Here is a 25,084-nt window from a genome sequence, read left to right on the forward strand (position 1 = left end):
CAAAGCCCACACTCAAGATAGGAATCAGTCCCAAGTTGTAGACCACGACCTTTGGGTTCACAAAGAAAACTTCCAACACTGACAGCAACTGCGCCACTGCTGATTTCACAACAATCTTGTTTTATTCTTTGTATAGTAAACAAAACCCACCAATTTCGGATTCCCGGCATGAGAAAAATCACCTTCCAAGAGATCCAACGTGCTTAACCCTCGTTACAAAACTTTATTGAGTCGTTATTCATATTGTTTTGTCTTCTGTAGTGGTGGTTTTTAGCGTCCAACGTCGGCAATTTCCAGTCAATTCTTGAAATGTTTTTTTTTATTCTCTTTTGGTGTTAATTGTGCCCGTTCGTTATTCTAATCTTATCTAGTCGCGGTTATTTTGCAATTTCAGGGTCTCTTATTAATCGCTAAACCTAATAATCCTGGTTTGTTGAAATTCTGTGGATTGTGTGGATTGTGTGGATTGTGTGGATTGTGCTGTCGTGTTTGTTCTAACAGGAAGTTATGATTCTTCCCTTTCTTTTCCGTTTCCATGCCTTCTACTGCTTGTTTTCTTCTTTTTAAAAAAAAAGCGTGACCTGGGAATTCTTCGTAATTCGTTCTGGATACCTAAATCACTCAGTTGCAGCTTCCCTGTTAAGAAACACAGTCAATCGCTTGTGTTTTTTTCTGCCAAATCTCGGCTTTTAAACCAGTTAAATGAATTATTAATTGTTGGTTAATTTGGTGAAAGCAAATTTAGCAATTTTGACCGACTTAAAAAAATGGTAAATTTGAGCTAAATAAATTCGTTGAAGGTAAGGTATGCATTTTTGATTGAATCTTTTTTTTTGTTTTTTTTCATTTTCTTGTTATGGGAAAGCAGTATTGTATTGATAATATCAATAGTACTGTTGAAATAAACAATGTTCAGTACGCATAATTTAAATCTTGCCTGAAAAGAGATTAACTCTTTTTCGTTTATAGGAAATTAAACACTTGATTTTAATCTTTCACTGTATTTCGTAAATGATCAAGGTTGAAGTGCTGTATTCGCCAAAGGCTAAAACCTTTTTGTCTCATAGCAACTAGAATTTTCTTTCGCAAAATATTCCAAGTTAACAATTTGCATAGGAAATAAAAATAACGCAAACCATCGGTAACTAAGTGTGAAAATTTTAGGGGTGTGAAAAAATTAACGCCGTATTTTTGACGAGATTTTTTTGCGTTGTTTCGTCGATAACAAGGGCGTTAAAACTTGCAAATGACTTCCCTCTTTCTCTCTTTGAAGTCTCCATGTTTTGTCTCCCTTATTTCCACTTTTATTTTTAAATCTCTTTACATACGGAACCAAACAAGGTATCTATTAATTAAATTTTTTTTAGAAGTTCTCATAACCTGTTCCTTTGCCGGGCGTTGTATTTGAGTAGTTTTGTGTTATTTTAGATTTTTTATTCTTTTGCTTTCAAGGTATTTTACGGGCTTGATGGACAAAGCACATAATAAATAATGCACACGCGTCTAAGTCATCGAACAGCGACAATTCAAAGGCCTCGGAAATAATCTCCCACAGTACAAAGCTGCAGGAATGGCAGGCCGTTCGTCGACAAATGATTGTCCGTGCGTTTCATGGACATATTTAGTAACGGTCGGTGATTGTCATCTGAGCAGACAAGGCAGATGGCAATAATTTATAATTTTACAGCAATTTAAATACGGCAAGATAAATAAATCACATATTTTTTTAAAATATGGATAGAAATGTAATGAATTCACGTAATTATTAAGATACAATTTCTCAGTTTATTACTAGGGTTAATAAGTTCTCGAAGCCGAACATTTTCTAGGTTTCAATTTGCTTAGACATTCAAGCGAATGAGAAGTAGCGATATTTGTTGGCAGATAAAGTTAATTTGAAGGAAATATGTCACAGGGTGATATAGTGCGGTATTTCCCGAGTCCGATACCACCTGTCGGTCATAATTTCACCTTGAATGAAACAACACCACTCACCAAATGTGTGACGTCTTTTGACATGCAAATTCGCGTTTTAATTGGCAGAACAACAGGTATGGTGCACTCAGAACAATATGTGATTGGTTTTGCACACTTTATACAAGCAGTTACGGGATAGATTCAATTAAAGGCCAGCGTGGATATATAAGTAAAATTTAAAAGTGTTCTGGCTCATACCTTCAATCTCATACCTTCTGGCCTTTATCGATGACGTACGTCGGACTGAACTCCATTGTCTCTGAACGATATTTTCTCAAGACAACAAGAAAAAATTTGCAATTTCTGTGAAGAGCTGTTTTGCTTTCATTCTCGATAAACATGTCGAACTTGTATAACGAACACGATTCTTCAGCGGAAGACACGGGAGATGTAAAAATCATAATCAAGGGAGGCGACAACAAGCTAAGCACGGGGGCTAACAACGTGTATGCGTTTTGCAATCACTGCAAGAAGGACATTTCTGTTGTGTACATCAAGTCTGAGGCAAATGGAAAAGAAATGGCTGTTTCGGAGACACTCAAGACCAATTGGCCCGCTGTGGTCGATGGAAGCTATCCCGAGAATGACTATGAAAAATGTAAGAAAAACAACGATTATGAAAGTTGCAAGAAACTTCTCGACGAGAAGAAGAAGTCGGACAAAATTCATGATTTGTGGGTGTCATTTCTCGACTCGTGTACCCTGCACGGTTTTCACTTCTGCTTCTCTGGCAATCCACCCGTGCGGCGTATTTTATGGACTCTGCTCTTGCTCGGAGCGTTTGCGCTATTTTTCGAAAAATGCACCGACAGCATTATGAATTTCTTCGAGTACCCGTTCACCACTACCACGCTTATCGTCTACGAGAACAGCCTGTTTTTTCCCGCTGTCTCCATCTGTAATTACAACGACGCCCGCCTTTCCAAAATAAATGGAACGCTGGTAGACCAGCTTTTTGTCACTAAATACATCAAGGGCGAAAATGGAAGTGACATTGAAAGTAAGCTCACAGGAGAAATTATGCAAAGCACTCTTTCAAAGGCCGCGCATCGGCTCGACGAAATGATCCTGGATTGCACTTGGAATAAAGATGAAAAATGCGACTACAGGAACTTCACCGAGTTCAAAAGCGCTTTTGCTGATGTGTGCTATACATTCAATTCTGGGAAAAATGGCACACCTCTTCTAACAACAAATACAGGTCAGGAGAGAGGTCTTCGTCTTCTAATCGACGTACAGCATTATGATTATTACTACGATGTCGAGAGCGCCGGATTTAGAGTAATTTTACATGATCAAGCAGAGACTCCAGTAAAAATGCAAGGCTTAGCGGTGTCTCCGGGTTTCACCACTTACATGGAACTTCGGAAGCGAAAGGTACGTTTTTTCCCTCTTTTGCTTACTAACGTTCCAGTATCAGTTGGGAAAAGATGTATTTTTGATTATATGCCTGCATATTTAATTCGTATTATTGAATAAACACTTCGAATTGAAGCAACTGTAATGTTGTTTTCGATACACGTTGGAACTTTTGACGTTTTTAAGTGTTTTTATAGCTAACTTGCCTTTTGAAAATCAATTTTCGTTGAAGTTAGGTAAAGGAGATCATATGATAGCGATAAAAGTGATAAAATCTTTGTCGCGAGCCACGCTATTAAATATTACTTATTAAAAACAATAAAATCAGGAAATTCGAATCTCTTTTCAAATAATGCCGTTACGTCGCTTCGCTCTTTATCAAGAATTCAAAGTGAGACAGGTTTTTATACGCTTTTAAAAGCGAAATTAATATTATCGCATTATTTTTTTAGCCAAATAAAAGAGAACCTTCGAATTCGTATTCGTACTCGGTTATGTTGTTTTGTCTTCGTCCTTTCAAAAAGAAGAAGTTTATGGCATTAACAAAGTACACTATGGTGCTCTACCGCGGTAGAATACCGCCCAAATTCGCGAGCGTTTGCCATTTTCTACCAGATGTCATTGCGTGAAAATGTTTTTCGAAAAAATTATCGGCTACAAGCCTTATCTCAATGCTTGATTAAAAGCAATCTGTTGTCTTGTTAAGAAGGTTGACCACTGGAAACGTCAAACGCAGTCGGGATCACATGGCTGACGCTTGTGCGCAGCGTGGCTCATAATTTAACACATTTGGCGGAGAACATGCAAAGTTTCCCTACGTTTCGTGATAAGAAAAAAAAATGTAAATAGCGATTAGTCAGGGAAAGAATTATTTGGGGAGTAAATATTGTTTTTTAAGAAAATACATGAAGTGTACACGAACGCTTAATATGGTTTTTTATAATATCATGATTTCAGTTCTAGATATTTGTTAAAATTCCGATATTGTGCGATATTTATTTTAACGTTGCAATAAGATAACTTTTCCAAATTGCCACGTATTTCTTCATGTATTGATTCGCGATGGTGCCTGAAGAGAGGGAATCCTTGGTGATGAATTTCTGAATATTCATGAACTGTCTCCTTGCCAGCGTTTTAATCTCGTAAAAAGAGATTTCATGTTATTAATATATTTGTCAACTACTCGAAGAAATTCAAAAACCAATTTTCAGCAAACTGGTTGTTGCGCGCTAATTTAGTGGAGAGATAATGATGAAACCATTCGCTAAGGATCTTGAAAGTCTTGAAACTTTTATCACATATACGAAAATGTGAAAATATTAGTTACTTGAAAGAGGTTCCTCGGAATGCAAGTTTAAAACTTCTTTAATGTTTTTTTTAAAAATTTTTTTTTTTTTAGCTGATAGATAATGATGAAACCTTTCGCTATGGATCTTGAAAGCTCGGTTAACTTTTATCACATATACGAGAGTGTGAAAAATATCATTTATTGGAAATGGGCTCCTCGGATTGTAAGTTTAAAACTTCTCAATTTTTTTTGTATGTGTGTGTTAGAAAATATCCTCAAGTAACGCGCATTTGAAGAGAAGTTATACAATAAAAAAAGGACTACTATCTAGTGGCTCCGCAGCAGGCATGCAGTGGAAATCGTGTCTGCCACAAGCAGTGTCTTCTTATCCAAGTAATTGGGATTTTTTCGTCAGGGCGTCAAATCTTTTCGTTACTTGTTTTCTTTTACATTTTGAGCTATTAAGATTTAACTGACGCTGGAAATATACAGCAACAACTCGAGTCATTAACACACAGTATATTTACTGGAGGCGTGAAATCAATAAAATGCTAACGAATTTCAAACCCGGTGGACCCGTTTCCTTCAATTTGTGAATGAATATTGCCATTAACACCAAGAAATCTAATTTGTTTATTGTGTAGCGAAGATACAGTTACTGCATGTAGTCAATAAGTTTTAGGCTCAAAATTGGAGAAGATTAGCAAAACTCGCATTAATTAACACGCTTTTTCACCAAGAACAAAGTTTTCCTCAATTACCTGCTTTTTGTTAATAAGGTTAAAAAAGTATGCTACTACGTAGATAGTATTGTAAAGGAGTATTTTCTTCACAAAATGAGTGGGGGATTTTAGGATGCGGAAGGAGTCAGTGGGATAAGTAGAGGAGGGCGGCGAGGGCGGGAAGTCTACAAGAGACGGAAAATGAGAAGGCGAAAAGGACAGAAAATAGGGAAAAATTCACAACATTGCTTCACAGTTTTGTGTTAAAATGTATAAAGAGGCCGACACTGCTGGGAAGGGGAGTTTTGGGCCCTCACAAAAGCATCTTATGTTAAGTTTCCTTTCTTCATTTTTTCAGGTCACCAATTTGCCGCATCCTTACAAAACCGACTGTGGAATGCCGAAACTTCGGTTCTTTGACACTTACAGCAAATCCAAGTGTTTCTTGGACAAATTGACTCGTTACGTCACGAAACTCTGCAAATGTCGAGATTGGTTTATGCCAGGTAAGGTTGCAATAACTGGGAGGCACTGTGAGCAATTGATTCGCGCGTAAGGCGCTAGATCGAGTCGTGGGGAGCAGGGATGGCGCATTGGTGAGAGCGCTTACCTCCCACCAATGTGGCCCGGATTCGATTCCGGCCCGGTGGCATGTGTGGGTTGAGTTTGTTGTTGGTTCTCGCCTTGTTTCGTGGGTTTTTCGCCGGGTTCTCCTCCTCAAAAACCAACACTCCATATTCCAATTCGTCCAGGATAGAGGACCTACATGAGAACCAGCTAAGGCTGCCGTGGCTTCGTCTCCAAATATTGTGATTGTTGTGATGTGTTCCTGCGTAAAACACTAAAGTGCTCTCTTAAGTGCTCCCGCATTGTATGGGTAAGAGCAAACTGTTGGGGCAATCTGGAAACAAATACGGTGACGGTAGTCTGGAATGAACCAGCATAACATTCATGACTGAAGGTAGAATCAGCTCTGGAGACCGGGATCACATCCAGTGACGCACGCCACGTTCACCCGAATGCAGACTCGTGTTTCTTGATTTGCGCGGAACCTAATTTGGGGCGAAAAAGAGGCCGGAAGGAATTTTACAGTTATTTAAAGCAAGCCCATCGCTCAACTTCATAATCTCTCTTCCAGGGCATTATCTCTCTTCCTATTATAGTTTTTCCCTTATATATTTGAATCAACTGCCCTGAAAGTCATCACAATTTACATTGTTAAGACATAACGGTTCATCGTAGTAATGTACACAAATTGAACAGTTGTGAAAAAAAAAAGCCTGAAAAAATTCAGGCTTGAACAGGAATCGAAACGATTACCTCTATGATACTGGTGCAGTGCTCTACCACATCTAACATTAATTTTTATTTCAGGCGGTGATCAAGGAATTCCCGTGTGTGACTTCAAAACAAGTGACAGCTGTATGTGGCCAGCCTGGGGTTAGCGACTTTTGTACATTGTCAGCCTTAGCTTGTTTACTGAAGATGGCATAAAATCCATCGTGGGAATTCCTACCGATTTTCTTTATGAAAAACGCCTGAATGAGTGCCCTCAAACTCGTTGTTATATCGAGAACTGGCAACGCTTAAGAGTTGACGAAATGTTTCTCCAATCTGCACGCGATGGTCCACACAGAAAGTTGTCTGTTTTTTTATTGACGAGAAACAAATCAGCTAATAAGCGCGCCAAAAGAACCACAGTTATTGTTTTATCGGAAACACTTTGGCTAATGGTGTTAGTAATTAACAAATATATATGGGTTATTTTCCGTGCGGGAGGTCAAGATGGCTGGATATTGACCGCGTGTTTTATATCGTGTGTTTACGGACCTCTGCGTGCCAAATCCAGCGTGCTAATATCCAGCCTTCTAGACCGAATAAGCTTTGCTAATAAAGGATTTATAATATGGCATAAAGAACCCAATTTTCCCGCGGAAAATTGTACCGAGTTCAAATTTATCGCGGTGTCAAATAAAAAGAAATTCTCGCGGAAAACAGCGGGTAGTCCAGCGCGGGCAAGGTAGGCTCGGGTAGCTAATCAAATAAGAGTATTTAATTCATCGAAACCGCTCGCGGAACTAGCTAGCCATATTATAAGGTATTTAAATATACTGTGTGGTTATGACACTATTTTCTTCTCGTTTTTCTTGTAATCCTTTCAGAACATTTCCAAGAGAAGAAATTGGATAAGTGTCCTGTGGCATGCGAAAGCGTGGAGTTTTCAGCACAGTTATCCTACGCACGCTATCCTGCTAACACCTATGCGGACAAGCTGCTGTCTAAACAGAGGAATATGACGGGCACAATTCAGGAAAACAGGCAATATCTCAGGTATAGTAAAATGTTATTTTTTGGAAAAATCGTTTGGTCTTCATTTCGATCATTCCATGCAAGATAAAAGGTGGATTTTCTGTGCAGGTTGAAACTTATCCGCGATTAGTTTAGGTATTGGATAGCATGAAAACATTTCCGTAAATCTACAATAAGAAGTGTGATGAGACGCCCTGTGAAACCAATGGAGATGAATATGTGAAGCGACAAAGCAGATTATACTCTTCAGCCTGCCATGTTGTGTGTTTGTTCTGTCTCACATGAAGCTTGTATTTAAGTTTTTTTTTTTACGTTTCAGGGACAACCTGCTTGAGTTGAGGATTTATTACGAGAGCCTGACTTTCTCTGACGTCAGGCAGGTTCCAAGCTACGATCTCTATAGCTTATTAGGTAAGCAACATATTCTATTATCGCCCTCTAGGACACTAAAGCTCGCCCATCATCATTGCCAAAACTAAAGAAGCAAATCTTTTAGAGCGTTCATGTCTTCTGATTGAAAGGCCAATGCTACAATATTCGTCGGAAACGCTCACATTCCGGCAGGTATTAACTTCTCCATGTTCCAATTACGATGTGAGATCAACTTGTAATTTCTCCTCGTAACATCAAGACAGTCTTAATCAAACATGTGACGGGAATCAGTAAAAAATCTCATTAACTACGGGGACAATGTCGTGATGCATGACAAGATTCATATGTATTCAAACTGTCATAACTGAGTAGTCTCACAACATAATTCGCTATAACAGCTCCTTCATTGTAGAGCACTATATTGGCTCCAGCGGTGATCAGCACCTGAGCTATATTCAAACTGATGTATGTTCGAAGTCCCTTCGCACTTTGCCCTGGACACCGTTTAAAAGAGTTGGCTGTAAACCAACTTAACCGATTAAAATAACTATTTTATCAACTTATCAGTCAATACGGCATCTTTCAGGTGACGTGGGTGGTCAGATTGGTCTCTTCCTCGGCGCCAGTCTCCTGACATTGGTCGAGTACTTGGACCTGTGTGCGATGGTGCTTTTTACCAAGTACAAATACCGCAATAAATAATTGTACTGCAGGGCAGGGTTGTTCGAAAGGCGGTTAACGCTAATTCAGGATTAAAAGTTAAAGGAAGTATTAATTTTCCTGGTGTCAAAATGTTTTTTCAGTTCTTATGTTTTGTGTAGTTTGAGATTATTCAAACTCAAAACAGACAACCAAACAATACAAACTGAAAACCTCACCGAAAAGTTAGTTACAAAACTCAAATCAAAATTCTCGTTAATCCTGGGTTAGATTAATCGGGCTTATCAGCCTCTTTAGGAAACTTGAGCTTAAGACTACTAATAAGGGTTTAATTAATACGGGTTAATAATATCACGATAAAATTTGATATGCGTTATTAATAAGCAGGATACAGCGTCCCAAAGGCACTGTATCTTAATATTAAGCGGTAATACGTTATTTTTTAGTTCTATTCTCGCGTGGCGGAGAAAAGTTATTAGACGTCAAAATAAAAATTAGAAAAAAGAAAGATTTAACCGATGTTATCTTTATCCAATTGACATTTTAACAAACGTATTCGCATTGAACCTCAACAAAATTTACAATTTAAGCAGAAAATTACGTTGACAAAAACCGAACTATAATTCATGGGAAATTTGTGATCGTTTACCTGTCAATCATTGGTCCTTTTGTGATGTTGTTAGACGAAAGTTACTCTGAAAGACAAATTAACTAGAGCCTGTATATATTTCCGGTCTCGGTGTGGTACATCTTATCTGGTTTTAACTATCGCATTTTGTCTGGGTAAACGACGTAATTATTTAGGAAGTGAAAAGTGAAGTTACTAACGGAGATGTAATTATATGAAGCAAACCACGGTGTAAATAGTCTTTAGGGTTTAAACACTGAGATCGATTTCGGCAAAAACTTTGCAAATTGTAAAATTCTACTGAAGCAAGCAGAGGCAAGCATTTTTTAACTGCCTTTGTCGAAAAAAAATGTAGAATGTAGCTCGATGTTCTGTTATGGGGAAAATTGGCAAATTATACTGAAATGCGTATGATATTTTTTTCTAATTTACGTTATACGTACTTCGCGAAGAGTAGCTTTATAGAGAGTCTGGAACCATATTGCCTGCCGCGTACCTTAAAAAACTGCTAAACGTATAATTAGGATTTTGTCTTGAAACTATAACAAAAAAGTCTCCGCTGTTGGAGCAAATTACGCTTAACTTAATCGTAGTGTCAACTTAAAATTTGTTAAAAAAAAATAAATGTTAGAGTATTTCTTCAACCTTGTGACGTCACGGGGTCCAAAATGGCCGCGCGCTGGAGAGTTAAAAACCAAAATGGCGGATATTCATATTCAATTCTCTAAAGTACTCGAATACCTTTCCTGTTTTCAAGTTTTCTGTAGTAAACTTTCATTAAGATTATACCTGCATCAATTTAACGACAACAAAGAGTCTCTAAATTTCAAAATGCGGACTGTTTTATTATCGATCAGCAAATTTAGATCTATGCGTTAACGCTTCGCAAGGTGAAAAAATTTCAAAGAAAACCATCAACTGGAGGAATCACATGTAATATCCTCAATACTGTTTGATATTTAAACTGAAATGTTATTAGCAATAAGCAAGGGAGACTTAAAGATTAAGAGTTAAGGTTTCGTTGAAAGAGTCTGTTGTAGATATCACGAAATTCTTTGCTTATACTGAAACGCCTTTTGTTAGTTTAAGTAAGAATGACGCCTTTTCCTATAACGTAAAATCTTTGCAAAACTGCAGTTGAAGCTTAGTTCAAAATCGAAAAAAAAAGAGATTTCTTTCGAGTCGAAAGAAATTAACTTACGCCCATAGATAATGTTTGTTCGTAACATAGCGGAGATTTTATTAGTAAGTTCAAGTTTCATGTCCGTTTTAACCTTTTTCAGCTTAGAAATAAAAGAGGTAAGAAACTTGCTTGACCTAGGGTGACTATGACCTGGCGTGACTATGACATGGCGTGACCATTACATGGCATGACCTTTTAGCTACTTTGAAATGTGATTGGGAATTGTTGCACTTTGTGCAAAAATTTAAATGGAGAGCTAGCTTCCCCTCAAATTGTTAATACAAAGTCAAGCGTTTAAGTCATGGAAATATAGTAGTTAATCACTTAGGGGAAATTCAAGAAAATACAGTGCAAGTGTAAACCGGAAGTAAAGAGCAAACTCTGCGCACGGATGTTACAAATCTCGCGATATAACGCGGGAGTGGGATACAACGAATCTCGCAATTTTAGTAAGAGGGTCTGGATTGGACAGCTACATGGTATCTCAGTTGCCAGTCAAATTTTGACGATTTTTCAGCTAACAATTAAAATTGCCGCCCATTTTTAAAATTTCGGTAACTACAGCTCCCAGATTTCAGCGATAAGTTATGGTAAAAGTTTTGACCAATTCTGGGCTATTTCGCTAAAACCGACATAATTTCATTAATTCTCTTTCAATCCAACAAATGAGCTTGCTCGTTTACATCAGGTTTCCACTATTTGATGCAATTCTCTTTGTTAATACTAAAAGAAATGTGCCGAGGTAAGTTTGTGTGTTGGCATCACGGGTTCAAGTGTTGACTAAGGCAGTGCTTGCCGTGGGATCTGTAAGGCGGATTAAACTTCTGTACAGCTTCAAACTACCATAATAAAGGTGCTGTTTATTGGTGCGAAGTGTATTTCTCGTTCGTTCTTTCAAAGACTACGCTGGTAAATTCAGTATTTTTTGGTGTCGGGAATCCTTTCGAAGTAAAGAGATGTCAGATAAGGGGTAGGTTTAACCCAGTGTGCAAAATCGTGCATGTCTGGTGCCCACACCAAAAATTGCTACAGACTTCAAATTAGAATTTACTTCAACACTGCACCACACAAATTCAACTGACTGTGTGCACCATCTGCTACATTAAGCGCAATGGTTTGGCATAACTATCAGCCATTTTCTTACTTTCTGGCTCTCTACTTATTTTTTCTCCTCTGAGAAACTGAGAGTGCTAAAGAACTATTCGCTACAAACTAGCACAAATTTTTTTCTCAACCAATCGGAAGTAAAACAGAAACCAATCCTGACTTGCCCGCACACGTTTTCCCGCGCTTTGCATTAACTTCATGGATTTACTCCGAATTTTGATTGGTTCGCTAGATTGTCGGTGTCTTTTGTGATTGGCTTAAGTGATTACTTTCGTTTTGGTTTTACGACACTCAAATGAAAACCGCTTTATAAACCAAAAGCTTGGAATATCAGAAGGTCCGCGAGAGAACTGGATTGTCCAGATCGATTGAGTCTGTTGAATCTGCACAAAGTATAGTCGGCTTATTTGCACACGAAAGGGCAGCATCCAATTATTTTCCAGTATGGAAGAACTTTCTCAGATATTTGTTCTAACTAATATGAGAATGCGATTGATGTGAAGACTGAAGACTGCTCTTAGTGTTTGCATTTTAAAAAGGTTCCTTTCTATAATCTTGTGATTCCCTAAACAATCCCTTTTAGGATTCCTTGCGTTTTAAAATTGCCATGTTAATCTCGTCATTTTTTTTTTTTTTTTTTTTTTTTTTTTTTTTGCATTTCTTATTTTTTTTCCACTGTTCCACTCTGTTTCTTGTTTACAATTAACCGGCTTAACCATTGTCTTACTCAATGGCTTAATCTTCAAAGCGAGATTGAGAAGTATTGAAGGCGCAACATTTCAAAGTCTTTGCCAGACACCGACGTTCTAAGTTAATTTCCCTCGAGGCAATTAAAGAACATTTTTATTATTACTTTTCACAGGTTTTTAGAAAACAAACAAAAAGACCGCGATTTGACGGGTCATTAAGTTCTGAATGGGGCAAAACCCAAGGTAGTTCGCATTAAGTTTGCCTTTGTTGTTATCAATAAAATTGGCATTGTTTTCACGGAAAAACGGAGGCAAAATATTTCGACAAGTATTTCAATAACGAAATATTTCTCTTCCTGACACGGCCCAAAGTTATAACCGGAATTTTGGCATCATGAATTCACTTGAAGTGTCCAACATGGCGGACGCACTACAGAGCTTGCCAGGGAAAAGTAAAGTTCGAAAAACAAGCCTTTCGCTCGCTTCTACTCGGAGCTTTCTCGTCAAGAAGCCACCACAAGCTCCTCTAAACCAACTACAAGGGTATGAAAGCGTTAGTGTTAGACTTAAGAGTGGAAGTTCGATTCGAGAAGATGAATTCTTAGAGGAGTCGGAGCAAACTGGTCAAGCGGACAAGATTACTTTGGAAAACACGTACCGTGTAGGGCCAGACCCGCTGAAAAAATTCTCAACCGGTAAGTTATTTATCAAGTTCTCGTAATAAATCGTATGGTGCTGAACTTTCGCCTGCAAATATAAAAGCAGATTGTTTGTTTTCTTAAAACTATTTTTGTCAACTCAGTACTAAGTGATGCTGAGAGAGCGATATTGGTTTTTCCACAGAATTAAGCTTCCGTGATTTGCTCATTAAATTGCTAATTATAAGTCAAGTACTTCTTTTCAAAATAATGCCGCAAATGGGAAAGGCTGAACCTTCAAAATATTCCGTTTTCTAGAAGGAGATTTATACCGATGAGATCAGAGTTATTATTAAGCGCTCTGCCGTTTATAGAACTCCATATGCATGTATAAATGATCTCTAAGAGAAGAACGTTTAATTTCTCTTTACATCTTCAATACAATGTCCAGCAAGGAAGTAATGAGAAGACATAAGAGTTGTTTCTCTTCACGTAGTTTCTCTCCATGAAACATTCAGAACATTAAGGAAACTCTTTATATAGTTTTTTCGTATGGACTGGAACCGAAAAGATGAAACGTCAATTTGTTTATTTTCACGGCAATTAAAATAACTCTCTTTTTTAATACTGTCACTGATCCTTCACAGCTGCTGTTAAAAGAATCGCCGAGGAAATCTTGGTCAGGAGACTCGCCGATGTAAGCTACGAGCCGAAGGTGTGCCGAGATCTAACCCTGCAAATCTCCGACGAGGTCAAGTCCCAGGTGAAACTGCTCGGCTTCGATCGATACAAGATCGTGTGCATCACGCATATTGGTCCGAAGATGGGGCAGGCGATTCGGATCGGAAGCATGTGCTGCTGGGATGAGAGAGCGGATAACTTTGCGGAATGTAGTTTTATAAACAGTTCACTGTTTGCCGTCGCTTTGGTATTCGGAGTATATCAAGAATAAATAGGTTTACGATACATAAAATTACATTAAACGCATTCGATAACGAATTAGGGCTTAGTCTATCTTGTTCCAAGATTGCATCGCATTTTGTCTGTTAAAAATAGCCGAAAAACAGGGAGGGCGAAGATTAATTAAAATATGCAGCGTCAAATTCGAATCACCACGTGTAGAAGCGAAGACTATAAGGCCCCGTCCACTCTAGGCCCGAGGAATTTGAAAACATATACAGGCAAAAACTAACGATAGATAAATCCGACGTTTCGGCGACATCTTGGCGCCATTGTCAAGGGAAACTAATTAAATATGCGATTTCAAGAGTAACTGAGAGTTCAGAGTTTCTAATTTGCATAAGTTAGACAAAGACTTTAGCGCGAACTGAGTCTGATTGTACATTTAAACACGGTCGTAATTGTTTAATGAGTAACATCTCATTAATGAGACAATCAAACTTGTTGTGGCATTTTTTCAACACGCTAAAACAATTGCGAAGGTCATCCGGAATCCTGCCTGCGTGTCTACTATCATAGTGATTGCGTACTGACGAGGTCTTGCTTCTATGTCCATCAACGCGTACGAACAGATGGCCACGGGTGTAACCGACATAACCAGCATCGCACTGGTCACACTTGAAGTTATACACAACGCATTGTTGATCAATGAGCTGAGGCTTAGGTTCGCTTGTCGGGAACTCCTGGGCAATCTTGCGGCTCGTAAACACCGGTTGAACACTGGTCTGCAGCTTCACACTGAGATCTTTCAACTGTGTCTTCACGATATTAGCAGACTCCTGGTCTTTAAAGGGTATGACAACCCGAGTAGTGTTTTCTGTCGTAGATCTGGACCGTAATGAGGGCTGGTCAGCGACCTTTAAATTTAGGAAGGTTTTGACAGTGGAGTCAACAAGGTGCTTGGGATATTTCAGTTTAGAGAAAACAGACTTCAGTCGTTCGCACTCCTCAGTGAAGTAGGACCATGACGAAGACAGGCGATGTGCGCGATCGAGCATAGTTGTCAATAGTCCGCGCTTGTACCTATTATCGACATGACTGTGGTAATGGAGAAGCAGACCACTGTTTGTTGGCTTCACAAACACTTTAGTTCTAGCCTGCATCAAAGAAGACATCAAAGCTGTAGGAAAGCTGGTGGATCAGGAAACAAGATGCAATACTAACGAGCTTCTCCACGCCAGGGTATCAAAGCGACAACAGAAGTAAGTGATGACTTATTGCAGGCCAAGAGCAAGGTAAAGAAGGCAGTGAATGACTTTGTAACGACCGTTGTTCATCTAATCCCACTTCAGATCACTTACATCTATTGAAGAAAGCCAAGCTGAAGTCTTTTAAGGATCTGTAGGCTGTGCGTAAGGTTCGCAACTAGGATGTAGTACTTCCTCCTCGTATGGATCGAGATGTATTTGCTCTGATGGCACTTGTCGGTCTCTTGCCGATCCTTGTGGACTCCCGCAAAAAACAACTGCACAAAGCCTCCCAACAGCTAGAGTGTCACAGTCACCGAGAAATACCCAGAGAACGCAACCAGTATTTTCAGTGTACCTGGAATGGTGGTCTTGAAGAAGTTGAATATCCCGCCCTCTGGAGGTATGTCTCATGTGGTCGCTAAGAGAGTGTTTGAGTTGGTAATGAGCACCGGCAACAGGCGCGTGGAAGTGTGTGTGACATGTATCGAGAGGTATCAATCAAGAATGTCGAAAGATTTTAAAGAGTGTCTACCTCTGACGTTGAACAGTACAAGAACATATTCCCTGCCTATATTGCGAAGTCAGGGAACAAGCTTTTCAGTGTCACTGCAAACAAGCCTGACATTGCCAATTCCCTCGTGTTACTGTGGAAGAAAGAAGCATTCTGAGGCAGGCTCAGTGACCGGATCATGTACGTGACAATTGAAGATCAGTGCTAGAGACTAAGACGCAGCCACATGCGAACCAGTTCCTGAGATGGGGTGTAAACATGAAGAGGCTGGTTCTCCATGCTTGGTTCGTGGGAGGCAGGTGCGTCATCCACCCCGACACTGACATCTTTGCCCTACTGCTTGGTCAAAGCCAAAACTACCAAAATGTGCTACATGAAGAATGGAAGAGGCGGAAAGACCAGAATGACAAAATTTCTTTAGTTATTAACAGCTTGGAGAAGTAACGTGACCAAGGCATTGACAAGCTCTACTTCATGAAAGTCCTAATTGGCGTACACAGAATCACAGGCTGTGATACTCTCTGGTGAGCAGTTCAGCTTCTAATTCTTCAATACAGTGAAAGGTAGGTCCGAGCTATGGCGAGAAGTGGGAAGGAGTGAACAGCATCCGGAGAGATACTGGAGGAAGCGCTCATGTGACAGCTGTACGAGAAGGGGTGCCAGAGTATGGATGCGCTGCACTATGAAGTCTACTGCGCCAGAGGCGGGAAAGTCTAGCCAGAGGCTTTACAGCCATGTCAGTCATCTCTATGACGTCGCGTTACAAGAGCAAATTATCAAGAAGCAATCTGGAGAGGAGCCGTCACCACAAAGAAGACAGTTGAAATACGACGCTAGTAGCGGAGTATTTTTGACAATTTTTGATAAACTAGAAAACAAAATGGCGGCCATTGTGACGTAATTTATGACGTCATCATAGCTTGAACAACTACAGACAACACTGAAATAATATCTAAGATACAAATTATTCCAAATATACGCCCAGGCAAAATATCGTGTGCCTCTAAGAAAAGAAACATATAAGAAAATATTATTTAGAATTCCAAGATGGCGACCAAAAGGAGGGTATTGGAGGTATATTTAAAATTCGATTTACAAAGTGAAAGCTACCGTTCCATCCTTACTATCATGCATTTTTATGGTCTTCAAGAGTCAAAGATTAAGAATATACAAGTTTCGTATGTTCCCCTTAAGTGAACCATACAACCACCTCAGCTGACGGACTATCGTTCATTCGAGCGTTTTTTCGTGCTCTCGTGAGTTCATACGTTCGTGTATGTGTTCCTTCGTAGGTGTGTTCGTTCGTACGTACGTATGTTCGTTTCTTCGTTCGCGCGCGCGTTAGTTTGTTCGTAGATTGAATCCTGGGTGCGTACATTTGCTCTTTCGTGCGTGTATCCGTTCCTCCGTTCCTCCGTTCCTCCGTTCCTCCCTTCCTTCGTTCCCTCGTCCCTTCGTTCCTTCGTTCCCTCGTTCCCTCGTTCCCTCGTTCCTCCGTTCCTTCGTTCTTTCGTTCCCTCGTTCCTCCGTTCCTCCGTTGCTCCGTTCCTTCTTTCCTTCGTTCCCTCGCTCCCTCGCTCCCTCGCTCCCTCGTTCCCTCGTTCCCTCGTTCCCTCGCTCCCTCGTTCCCTCGTTCCCTCGCTCCCTCGCTCCCTCGCTCCCTCGTTCCCTCGTTCCCTCGTTCCCTCGTTCCCTCGTTCCCTCGCTCCCTCGCTCCCTCGCTCCCTCGCTCCCTCGCTCCCTCGCTCCCTCGCTCCCTCGCTCCCTCGCTCCCTCGCTCCCTCGCTCCCTCGCTCCCTCGTTCCCTCGTTCCCTCGTTCCCTCGTTCCCTCGTTCCCTCGTTCCCTCGTTCCCTCGTTCCCTCGTTCCCTCGTTCCCTCGTTCCCTCGTTCCCTCGTTCCCTCGTTCCCTCGTTCCCTCGTTCCCTCGTTCCCTCGTTCCCTCGTTCCCTCGTTCCCTCGTTCCCTCGTTTCCTCGTTGTTTGTTGGTTGGTAGTTCGTTCGTTCCCTTGTCCATAAGTTAACTTGTTCGCACGTGTATGCCTTCATGCAAACGTTAGTTCTCTGCTGGACGACGGATGTATGCGTCGTTCTTGCTGTTCATCTATGTAGTTAGTTATTAAATAACTATTAGGTGATAATGTTATGATAGTATTTATCAACAAATTACTTTCTTTTTTTTTATTCAATTTAAATTTTCTAATATTTTCTTCATTTTACTAAATCTTACGTGAATACATTTTACTTTATATTTTAGTCTCCCCAATTAGTAGAGCACTTGTGCTCAGCTGTTAAGACTGAGACTTAAATAAAGTTGTCATTCATTCATTCATTCATTCATTCATTATTCATTCATTCATTCATTCATTCATTCATTCATTCATCCATGCTCGCTCACCCGTTTATGTCACATTCGTTTGGTTTGTATATAAGTCGGTCGGTCACCCGATATTTGTCGTGCACAAACCTTGTACAGACTGCGAAGGAATTGATCCTGTAAAATAATCAATGCTAGAGTTGCTTTGGGGTCATTCTCCCAGTGCTTTAGTTCGTCGTTTCTTGCTTCTCAACCTGCAAAGAAAACAAATGGGTGAATTCAGGTTTTCAACAACCTCTTGGGTAACAGTTTGTTTCACACCCAGCCACACCCACTCGTGCCCGTCCCCCAACTAAACCCAGTATAGGATAATCCAGGTTGGCAGAAATGCGCAATTAAGTAGGTCTTTTTGTTTGTGTGAAACACGTTATTGTTCGTGAAACCATAAAAAGAAAGCAACAAAAAGAAAAAAACACAATGAAACGAACAAGGAATGACATTTACAAATATACTTCCACGATATATTATTTTGTAAATCAACCACCCCTTCCCTCAAAGGTGAAATTGTCCACCACTAACGCGTATTCTTCTGAGGCCCGTTTCTCGAAAGCCTCGGAAACTTTTCATTTTTAATCTAAAACCAGTGAAGTGCATGCGCCTGAAACTTCTTGTAAGAAGGAACCTTCTCTTCATATTAAGAATACGTGAATAAAACAGCTCTGTAATCGTAAGGTTCGAGATTTTGAGGTGTGGCTTTACGGGCCCGAAAAGTTTTCGGGGCTTTCGAGAAACGGGCCCCTGGCCCTCTCTCTGTTGCGTAACGCTACTTTCTCTTGCGGGAAAGGGTCTCTCCCTCTGTGCTCTGGAAAACTGGCTTGGAAAAATAACCAAAAAATATCAGTCGATACCGAAACCCCAGTTTTACCAGACTGCGCGAATTACAGTCCAATCGTAGACTTCAAAATTACGTAACGCGACGACGCGAGCATAGCGTTGCGTGACAGAGGGAGGACCAGAACGGTCAGGACTAATATTCACTGACCAACATTTCAAACTTGTCTCGTATTTCTTGGGCCGCTTCCTCTCCACCTCTGAACCAGCGTGGTCTTTTTGAACGATCACCTCCTCCAAACCAGTAGTTTAACACATCATTTGCCTCTTTGTATGACATTGCGAAACTAAAATAAATGAACCAAACGAGCACTGAACGGGTGAACAAGCGACTATACAAACCAACAAACGCGGGTTTTGGCAGTTCGAGTGAAATGCAAGCATGATTCTGCAACAACCTGTCCTCATTTCCATTTTCAAGGAAAATAGAACTTTTCGTGATAACTCTATGCAAAAAAAAAAACTGCCGCAAGATCTTGATAAGTTTCAGCGAAGGATCAAGATTCTCATTGGTCAAAATTGTTATTTATTTCACCGCCAGTAACAATGAAAAAGGTACAGTGATAGTAACGCTTTTCACTAATTGACGTTGACAAGTAATAACAATGAAAACTGCAGCAGGAGTGTTCGTTGGTTTATACATTCTATAGCCGTAGTTTTGATTAAGTCGCAATTTTATTTCGCCTTTAGGATACAGCTCCGTTGTGCGCAGCTAGTAAAGGGTACATTCATCTTGAAAGCAGAATGCCATTTTTTTTTCGTCGTAACAATAAATTGATTAATATATATATTTTTTTTATTAGGAACGTTGTTATACATGTATTTCTGTTGTTCTCCTTTACAATTCTGTTCCTACGCTTTCAGAATTATAGTATGAAATCCAACACCAGTTTGTTCCAAGAGGAAAGTGTTAAGTCGAACAATAAAGATTGCCTTTGGTATTTTCATCGAGACACCCGCTAGAAACCCAAACATCTGAGAGCTAGACAAAGGACATGTACATAATTAAAATTGGGGGCCGACTTTATACATGGCAAATATCTAAATTCGTACTCACCACAGATTTCATGTTCGAAAACGGAGCAAGCCAAACTCTGCAAAAAGGCCTTCGGAATCCTACTTTTCATGTGATTAACAATTAATATCTGGGGCATCCGATTTTAGTAGTAAAAACGAGAAAACTAGTCTCTAAATAAGACAGAATGAGGCAGACGTATAAAGGTCTCAAGGGGTCAGCCGCTTCCAGAATATCTATTCTAGATTTTCAAAGCAGCAAATTTAGCAGCTTTTAAAACAAGACTTTATTAGCAGCTTACCGGGTTTTGGAAGTCCTTGTAGCTCCAAGAAAACCGTTTTCTGCTTGAGATAAGTAAGTACCAAGACAACCGACAATGAAACTGCCTTATCATTTATCCACTACATTGGGTACGTTTGCGCCCGATAAGCTTCCTGGGTGTCACGCAAACATTGTCACACCACGGGTGTCACTCACGCGCCTCAACGACCAAGGCGGTGAAGGAGAGAGAACCTGGGTCGAGTTTAGAGTGGAAAGCTTTTAACAGACTGGGCAAGCGGACAACCGTGTGCCCAAATGGCATGTTTTTCATTTAGTTCTAAGAAATTGTATTGATACTGAACATTCGTCTACAAGTATAAATGCAGTTTGTTTGCATTTTGCTTTTGCAAAACTATTTGTGTCAACTCGCTACAGAGAGGTGGTAAGAGAGCGAGTTTGGTTTTGCTACGGAATTATAATCAGCTTCCGTGATTTGCTCGTTAAATTGCTTTTCAAAGTAATGCCGCAAATTGGCAAGAACACATGGCTTTACTTAGCCTTAAACCTTGAAAAGATCCCTTTTCTCGAAGCACGTAATAAGATGACATAGAGTTGTTATTGAGCTCTTTGCCGTTTACACAACTCCATGTGCACCTGTAGGTGATTCCCGAGAAATCAAAGGTATATCTTTTTCAGTATGACCACGAAAACGCGAAGTTGAAACCATTTTCAAAGATTGACCAGCTTCCGGTGCCGAGTATCGATCGTAGCCATAACCTACTGACCGACTAGCAGATAAACGCCCAATCTCATAGAGAGCACTGAGAGCTGGCCGATCTTTGAAAATGGCTTCACTCTCGATCTCTATCGAATACATGATTTGCAGGAATACACAACTGAGAAGCAATAATATGATGAAAACATTTTATTTTTTCGATTAGAACTTCCTCAACTTGGAATACATTTGTTCATCGATGAATTCGGTGAGCTAACTAAAAAAAAAGGAATAAACATTGTATGAATATATTTAATTTAACCCCGCTCAAACTTTGAACTTTCAAAATTCAATTCCCCTGCACGAAGATTTCACGTCCTCAAACGCGATTTTGTTCCACGTCCGTCGCGCAATCTTTCCTCGTGAGAGAAAGATTGCGTGACCAATAAGAAGAATGTTACTGACAACTTATCGTTATTGACATGATGAGAAACGTGACTTAAAAAAAAAGAAGTTCCGTAAACAGAATACCGTACATTAACCCTTCAGTTTTGTCCCAGCTGAAAGGGAGGGAGAGAATGTGAACCAAAGGATCAATCAAACATTGAAATTTCGAGCTGATCGGGGCATTTTTCAAGGTGTATGACCAAAACCGGTGGACAGTTCAGTAGTACTCCAAGTATGCTTCACCATTTGAACTTGACAGGTAAGTTGTTTAGCCATTCTTCTTCTTCTGGTGTGTTCTCTCTGCCCAGAACTTTGTTTCGCTGTGGAAAGCGACCAAACCTGTCCACGACTTCCTAAAAATGCAATACAGAAAATACTCTATTTAGCCGACTGTTCACACCCCTCTATTTTCTCGTATATTTATTCGATGGTTGAGCGAGCGGATAGAATCGCGAGAGAAATAGCTCAGTCGCTTCGCTCGCAAACCCCACATCCGCGTACTTCGTGCTCGATTCGCTCGCTTTTTCTTTCGCGGGAGTAAAAAGAGAGGCTGTGAACAGTCTATACTCGATTATGAACTTGTCATTCGATTGATCTCCAATGGCTCAACACTCCAAATGTTCTGTCATGGCTTGTTCCAGGCTCCCGGATTGAACGCGAATGACCTTGGACCTTGGAGCGAGGACTGGGACGAAACATTTTCCTCCCAAGTCGCCTGTCATTTTCGCACGCGCTCCGGTCCCTTCAGAAATGACACGAACCTTGCGACTCTCACTAAATGACGTAAACACACCTTGTGAAGACATGCAAACTGATACCATCCTTTCCCAGCGGCCTCCTCTTCAGTGCCTTTGGTGTCTTTCTCTAACTGAGTAAAAAGCTGAACGCTAAGCTCCTGCAAAGGATGAAAAAACAAATTTAAAACATCTTGAAGGGCACGCATCGAAAAACTGGCCCCAAAGACGCCAATTGCTGTAGTAACATGGAAAATGTTTTCAAACGTTTCTTTGATCAAACTAAAAATCAACAAAGAAAATAATAATAATTCGGTCTTAACTTCTTTCCATAGAGTCATGAACGATCTGGGAGAATTCGAAGGACACCTTTGAAAATACTCGAGTTTCCTTTGATTTGACTCTACTTTTACTTTTAGAACGACAAAACGTGATTTCCACCTCACGGCTTTTCTAAAGGACTGTCTCCTGTACCTGTTTCCCTCTATCCTCACTGTGTTCGAGTGGAAGATAAAGAAAAAGTCTTGCAGCAGGGCTGAACTTCAAGTGGTCGTGGGTATCACGTTGTATGAACTTTCAAGAGAGAGAAGTAAAACAGATTAAGAAACAATGACAAAGTGCATGTCATTGGTTAGTGTATGGTTGAAAATGTCTGAAACGAACAGCTAAAACTTGAGTCCAATGTGAAAAGTACCTTGTTTGACTTACCTTTTCAGCGAGTTCTTGACAGTAGAGATCCCTTGATGTGGCAACAGGGCTACCCTAGAATAACCAAAATTCAAATAGGAGGACATCTCAAGACAGCCCTAGAGAACACTGTCTCTAACCGGCAAACGCATTTTGATTGGATAAACAGTCGCGTATTATTGTAACACTCACAGAATAGATAACTCTTTCTATAACAGGCTGGCTTAAACTTTTTCTTCCTCGTTAAGTCGCTTTCTACATTCTTCCATCCTACCTTTTTTCGTTCGTTCGTTCGCTCATTCATTCGAGTGTTCTCTCGCTCCTTCGTGAGTACATTTGTTCGTACATGCATTCCTTCGTAGGTGCATTCGTTCGTTCGCTCATTCGTACGTCCGTTTGTTCCTACGTGCGTGTATTCGTCCGTCCGTCCGTCTGTCGGTCTGTCCGTCCGTTTTCGTTCGTTCGTTCGTTCATGCGTTCATTCTTTCGTTCTTTTGTTTGTGCGTTCGCTTGTTTGTTGGTAGTTCGTTCGTTAATTCGTCGATTTGTTAACTTGTTCGCACGTGCATACCTTAACACCTTCGTTCGTTCGTTCAGTTGGTATGTCGTTCGTTTGGTTGGTGTATAAGTCAGTGGGTCACCCGACATTTATCGCAAACCTTGTGCAAACTGCGAAGGAATTGATCCTGTAAAATAATCAATGCTAGAGTTGCTTTGGGGTCATTTTCCCAGTGTTTTAGTTCGTCGTTTCTTGCTTTCTCAACCTGTAAAGAAAACAAATGAGTGAATTCAGGTTTTCTGCGACCTAATAAGTCGCTGTTATTTGCACGTGACCGTTTCACACCTAGCCACACCCACCCTTCCCTCAACTAAACTATAGAACATTTCAGGTCAGCAAAAATGTGCCATTACTATTTAAGTGCGTCTTTCTGTTCCTGCAAAAGACTTACTTGCTTTTTAAACCGTCAAAAAATCTTTAATCTTCCAGTTCTGGCCCTCTCTCTGTCACACAACGCTACGTTCTCGGGAGACAGCCAGCCAATCTCTCCCGAGAGCGTAGCGTTGCGTGACAGAGAGAGCGCCAGAATTCACTAACCAACGTTTCAAACTTCTCTCGTATTTCTTGCGCTGCTTCTTCTCCGCCTCCGAACCATCGTGGTCTCTTTGAAATAACACCACCTCCAAACCAGTAGGTTAACACATCATTTGCTTCTTTGTATGACATTGTGAACTAAATTAAACTGAACCAAACGAGAACAGGGTGAACAGGTGCGACGATTAACAGTCCAGCAAAACACGGGTTTGGCAGTTCACGTCAAATACAAACCTAATCCTACAACAACCTGTCGCGAGTTATTTTAATTTTCGCGGAAAATTCGTGACATATGCAAATGAGTCGTAAATTTTAAGGCGCCTTCAGGGAAGGATTAAGTTTCACATTGTCTCTATTGTTATTGGCGGTGAAAAAATAAGATTTTGCATACCCTCAAAAATCTATTTCAAACCCTTTAGCAGAACATAACAGAAAAAGTAGACCAAAATACAGTGATGGTAATGCATTTCGGTAATTTTCGTTGACAAGTAATATTAACATCGAAAACCGCAGCAGGAGTTTATCTCTGGCATTCAATGGCCGTTTTCTTGATTAAGCCACATTTTTATTCTGCCTTTAATTTAGGATACAGCTCCGCTGCAGCTGGTAGAGGGCTCATTTGTCTTGAAAGCAGAATGCCATCTTCTTCGTCGACGGAAAGAACGATAAATTCTGTAATACTCTTATATGTAAAGGAACATTTTGATACATGTGTTTTTGTGCCTAATCTCATGCATGCGGTTGTTCCCCACGCTTTCACAGTTATAACATGAAATTCAACGTCAATTGTTTCAAGAGGAAAGCATTAAAACGTCAGTCATTCAGAACTGAGGATGAATAATAAAGATTGCCTTCGGAAATTGACCTCGAGACACCCACAAGTAAAGCCAAACATTGACAAACAACTTCTACATAATTAAAATGTGGAGGCCGAGTGTACATGGCAAAATAAATTCATACTTACAACAGATGCTCGAAGACTGAGAAAATTCTTCGAATTATAACAGAAAGTCTACAAAAAGTCTTCTAGATCCTAGTTTTCATTTAAGTAATGATATCTGGGGCAACTTCTGACAATGAAAACGAGAAAACCAGTCGCTTTTAATAAAACAGAACGAAGCGGGCGTCGAGTCTCAAGCTGCCAGCCTCGTCCAAAATATTTATTTTGGATTTTCAAAGCAATAAATTTAGCAGCTTGAGAAGCAAGACTTTCCTCTCACCTTACCGGGTTTTAGAAGTCCTTGTATCTTCAAGAAAACCGTTTTCTGCTTGAGATATGTAAGTAACAAGACCGGGAACGGCTTTATTCACGCGATAGTCACGCAAACATT

At 40.2% G+C, this 25,084-nt stretch overlaps 4 protein-coding genes across 6 annotated transcripts; 2 read left to right on the plus strand and 2 right to left on the minus strand.

The window, feature by feature from the left end:
* The first annotated feature begins 1,034 nt into the window (after window positions 1–1,034).
* Window positions 1,035–8,742, plus strand: LOC145475301 (acid-sensing ion channel 1C-like). The gene is made up of 6 exons (XM_081455249.1): window positions 1,035–3,354; window positions 5,705–5,852; window positions 6,721–6,786; window positions 7,509–7,677; window positions 7,976–8,067; window positions 8,615–8,742. Exons 1-6 carry the CDS (start codon window positions 2,317–2,319, stop codon window positions 8,728–8,730), a joined length of 1,629 nt encoding a protein of 542 aa, XP_081311375.1. The 5' UTR covers window positions 1,035–2,316; the 3' UTR covers window positions 8,731–8,742.
* Window positions 8,743–12,674: 3,932 nt separating this feature from the next.
* On the plus strand, window positions 12,675–14,100 carry LOC145475317 (dynein light chain Tctex-type 5-A-like). Its single transcript, XM_081455250.1, has 2 exons — window positions 12,675–12,990; window positions 13,581–14,100. Exons 1-2 carry the CDS (start codon window positions 12,690–12,692, stop codon window positions 13,883–13,885), a joined length of 606 nt encoding a protein of 201 aa, XP_081311376.1. The 5' UTR covers window positions 12,675–12,689; the 3' UTR covers window positions 13,886–14,100.
* A 3,789-nt stretch (window positions 14,101–17,889) lies between these two features.
* LOC145475368 (uncharacterized) lies at window positions 17,890–20,197 on the minus strand. Its single transcript, XM_081455257.1, has 3 exons — window positions 20,118–20,197; window positions 18,949–19,088; window positions 17,890–18,158 (listed from the first exon to the last, which is right to left on the minus strand). Exons 2-3 carry the CDS (start codon window positions 19,079–19,081, stop codon window positions 18,001–18,003), a joined length of 291 nt encoding a protein of 96 aa, XP_081311383.1. The 5' UTR covers window positions 19,082–19,088; window positions 20,118–20,197; the 3' UTR covers window positions 17,890–18,000.
* A 1,272-nt stretch (window positions 20,198–21,469) lies between these two features.
* Window positions 21,470–25,057, minus strand: LOC145475334 (uncharacterized). 3 transcript variants are annotated; one of them, XM_081455252.1, is made up of 7 exons: window positions 24,974–25,057; window positions 23,757–23,901; window positions 23,320–23,424; window positions 22,682–22,735; window positions 22,448–22,546; window positions 22,033–22,134; window positions 21,470–21,592 (listed from the first exon to the last, which is right to left on the minus strand). In XM_081455252.1, the coding sequence occupies exons 2-7, from the start codon at window positions 23,883–23,885 to the stop codon at window positions 21,479–21,481; spliced, it is 603 nt and encodes a 200-aa protein (XP_081311378.1). In that variant the 5' UTR covers window positions 23,886–23,901; window positions 24,974–25,057; the 3' UTR covers window positions 21,470–21,478. The 3 variants fall into 3 exon arrangements, with proteins under 3 accessions (XP_081311378.1, XP_081311377.1, XP_081311381.1); XM_081455251.1 differs by having other exon boundaries at window positions 24,979–25,041; XM_081455255.1 differs by lacking the exon at window positions 24,974–25,057 and adding an exon at window positions 24,718–24,944.
* Between the last annotated feature and the right edge of the window lie 27 nt (window positions 25,058–25,084).

Source organism: Orbicella franksi, chromosome 2 (assembly GCF_964199315.1).
Source record: "Orbicella franksi chromosome 2, jaOrbFran1.1, whole genome shotgun sequence".
In the NCBI taxonomy this organism is placed as follows: domain Eukaryota; kingdom Metazoa; phylum Cnidaria; class Anthozoa; order Scleractinia; family Merulinidae; genus Orbicella; species Orbicella franksi.

Bases quoted from the DNA above. Each gene is read 5' to 3' on its own strand.
- LOC145475301 (XM_081455249.1), top strand. From the start codon at position 2,317: ATGTCGAACTTGTATAACGAACACGATTCTTCAGCGGAAGACACGGGA. The intron at 3,355-5,704 runs GTACGTTTTTTC...TCATTTTTTCAG, and splicing joins TGGAACTTCGGAAGCGAAAG to GTCACCAATTTGCCGCATCC. The intron at 7,678-7,975 runs GTATAGTAAAAT...TTTACGTTTCAG, and splicing joins GAAAACAGGCAATATCTCAG to GGACAACCTGCTTGAGTTGA.
- LOC145475317 (XM_081455250.1), top strand. From the start codon at position 12,690: ATGAATTCACTTGAAGTGTCCAACATGGCGGACGCACTACAGAGCTTG. The intron at 12,991-13,580 runs GTAAGTTATTTA...GATCCTTCACAG, and splicing joins GCTGAAAAAATTCTCAACCG to CTGCTGTTAAAAGAATCGCC.
- LOC145475368 (XM_081455257.1), bottom strand. From the start codon at position 19,081: ATGTCATACAAAGAGGCAAATGATGTGTTAAACTACTGGTTTGGAGGA. The intron at 18,159-18,948 runs GTGAATATTAGT...TTGCAGGTTGAG, and splicing joins CAAGTTTGAAATGTTGGTCA to AAGCAAGAAACGACGAACTA.
- LOC145475334 (XM_081455252.1), bottom strand. From the start codon at position 23,885: ATGTCATACAAAGAAGCAAATGATGTGTTAACCTACTGGTTTGGAGGT. The intron at 23,425-23,756 runs GTTAGTGAATTC...TTTTCTTTACAG, and splicing joins GAGAGAAGTTTGAAACGTTG to GTTGAGAAAGCAAGAAACGA. The intron at 22,736-23,319 runs GTTTGCGATAAA...TGGTTATTCTAG, and splicing joins TCCTTCGCAGTTTGCACAAG to GGTAGCCCTGTTGCCACATC.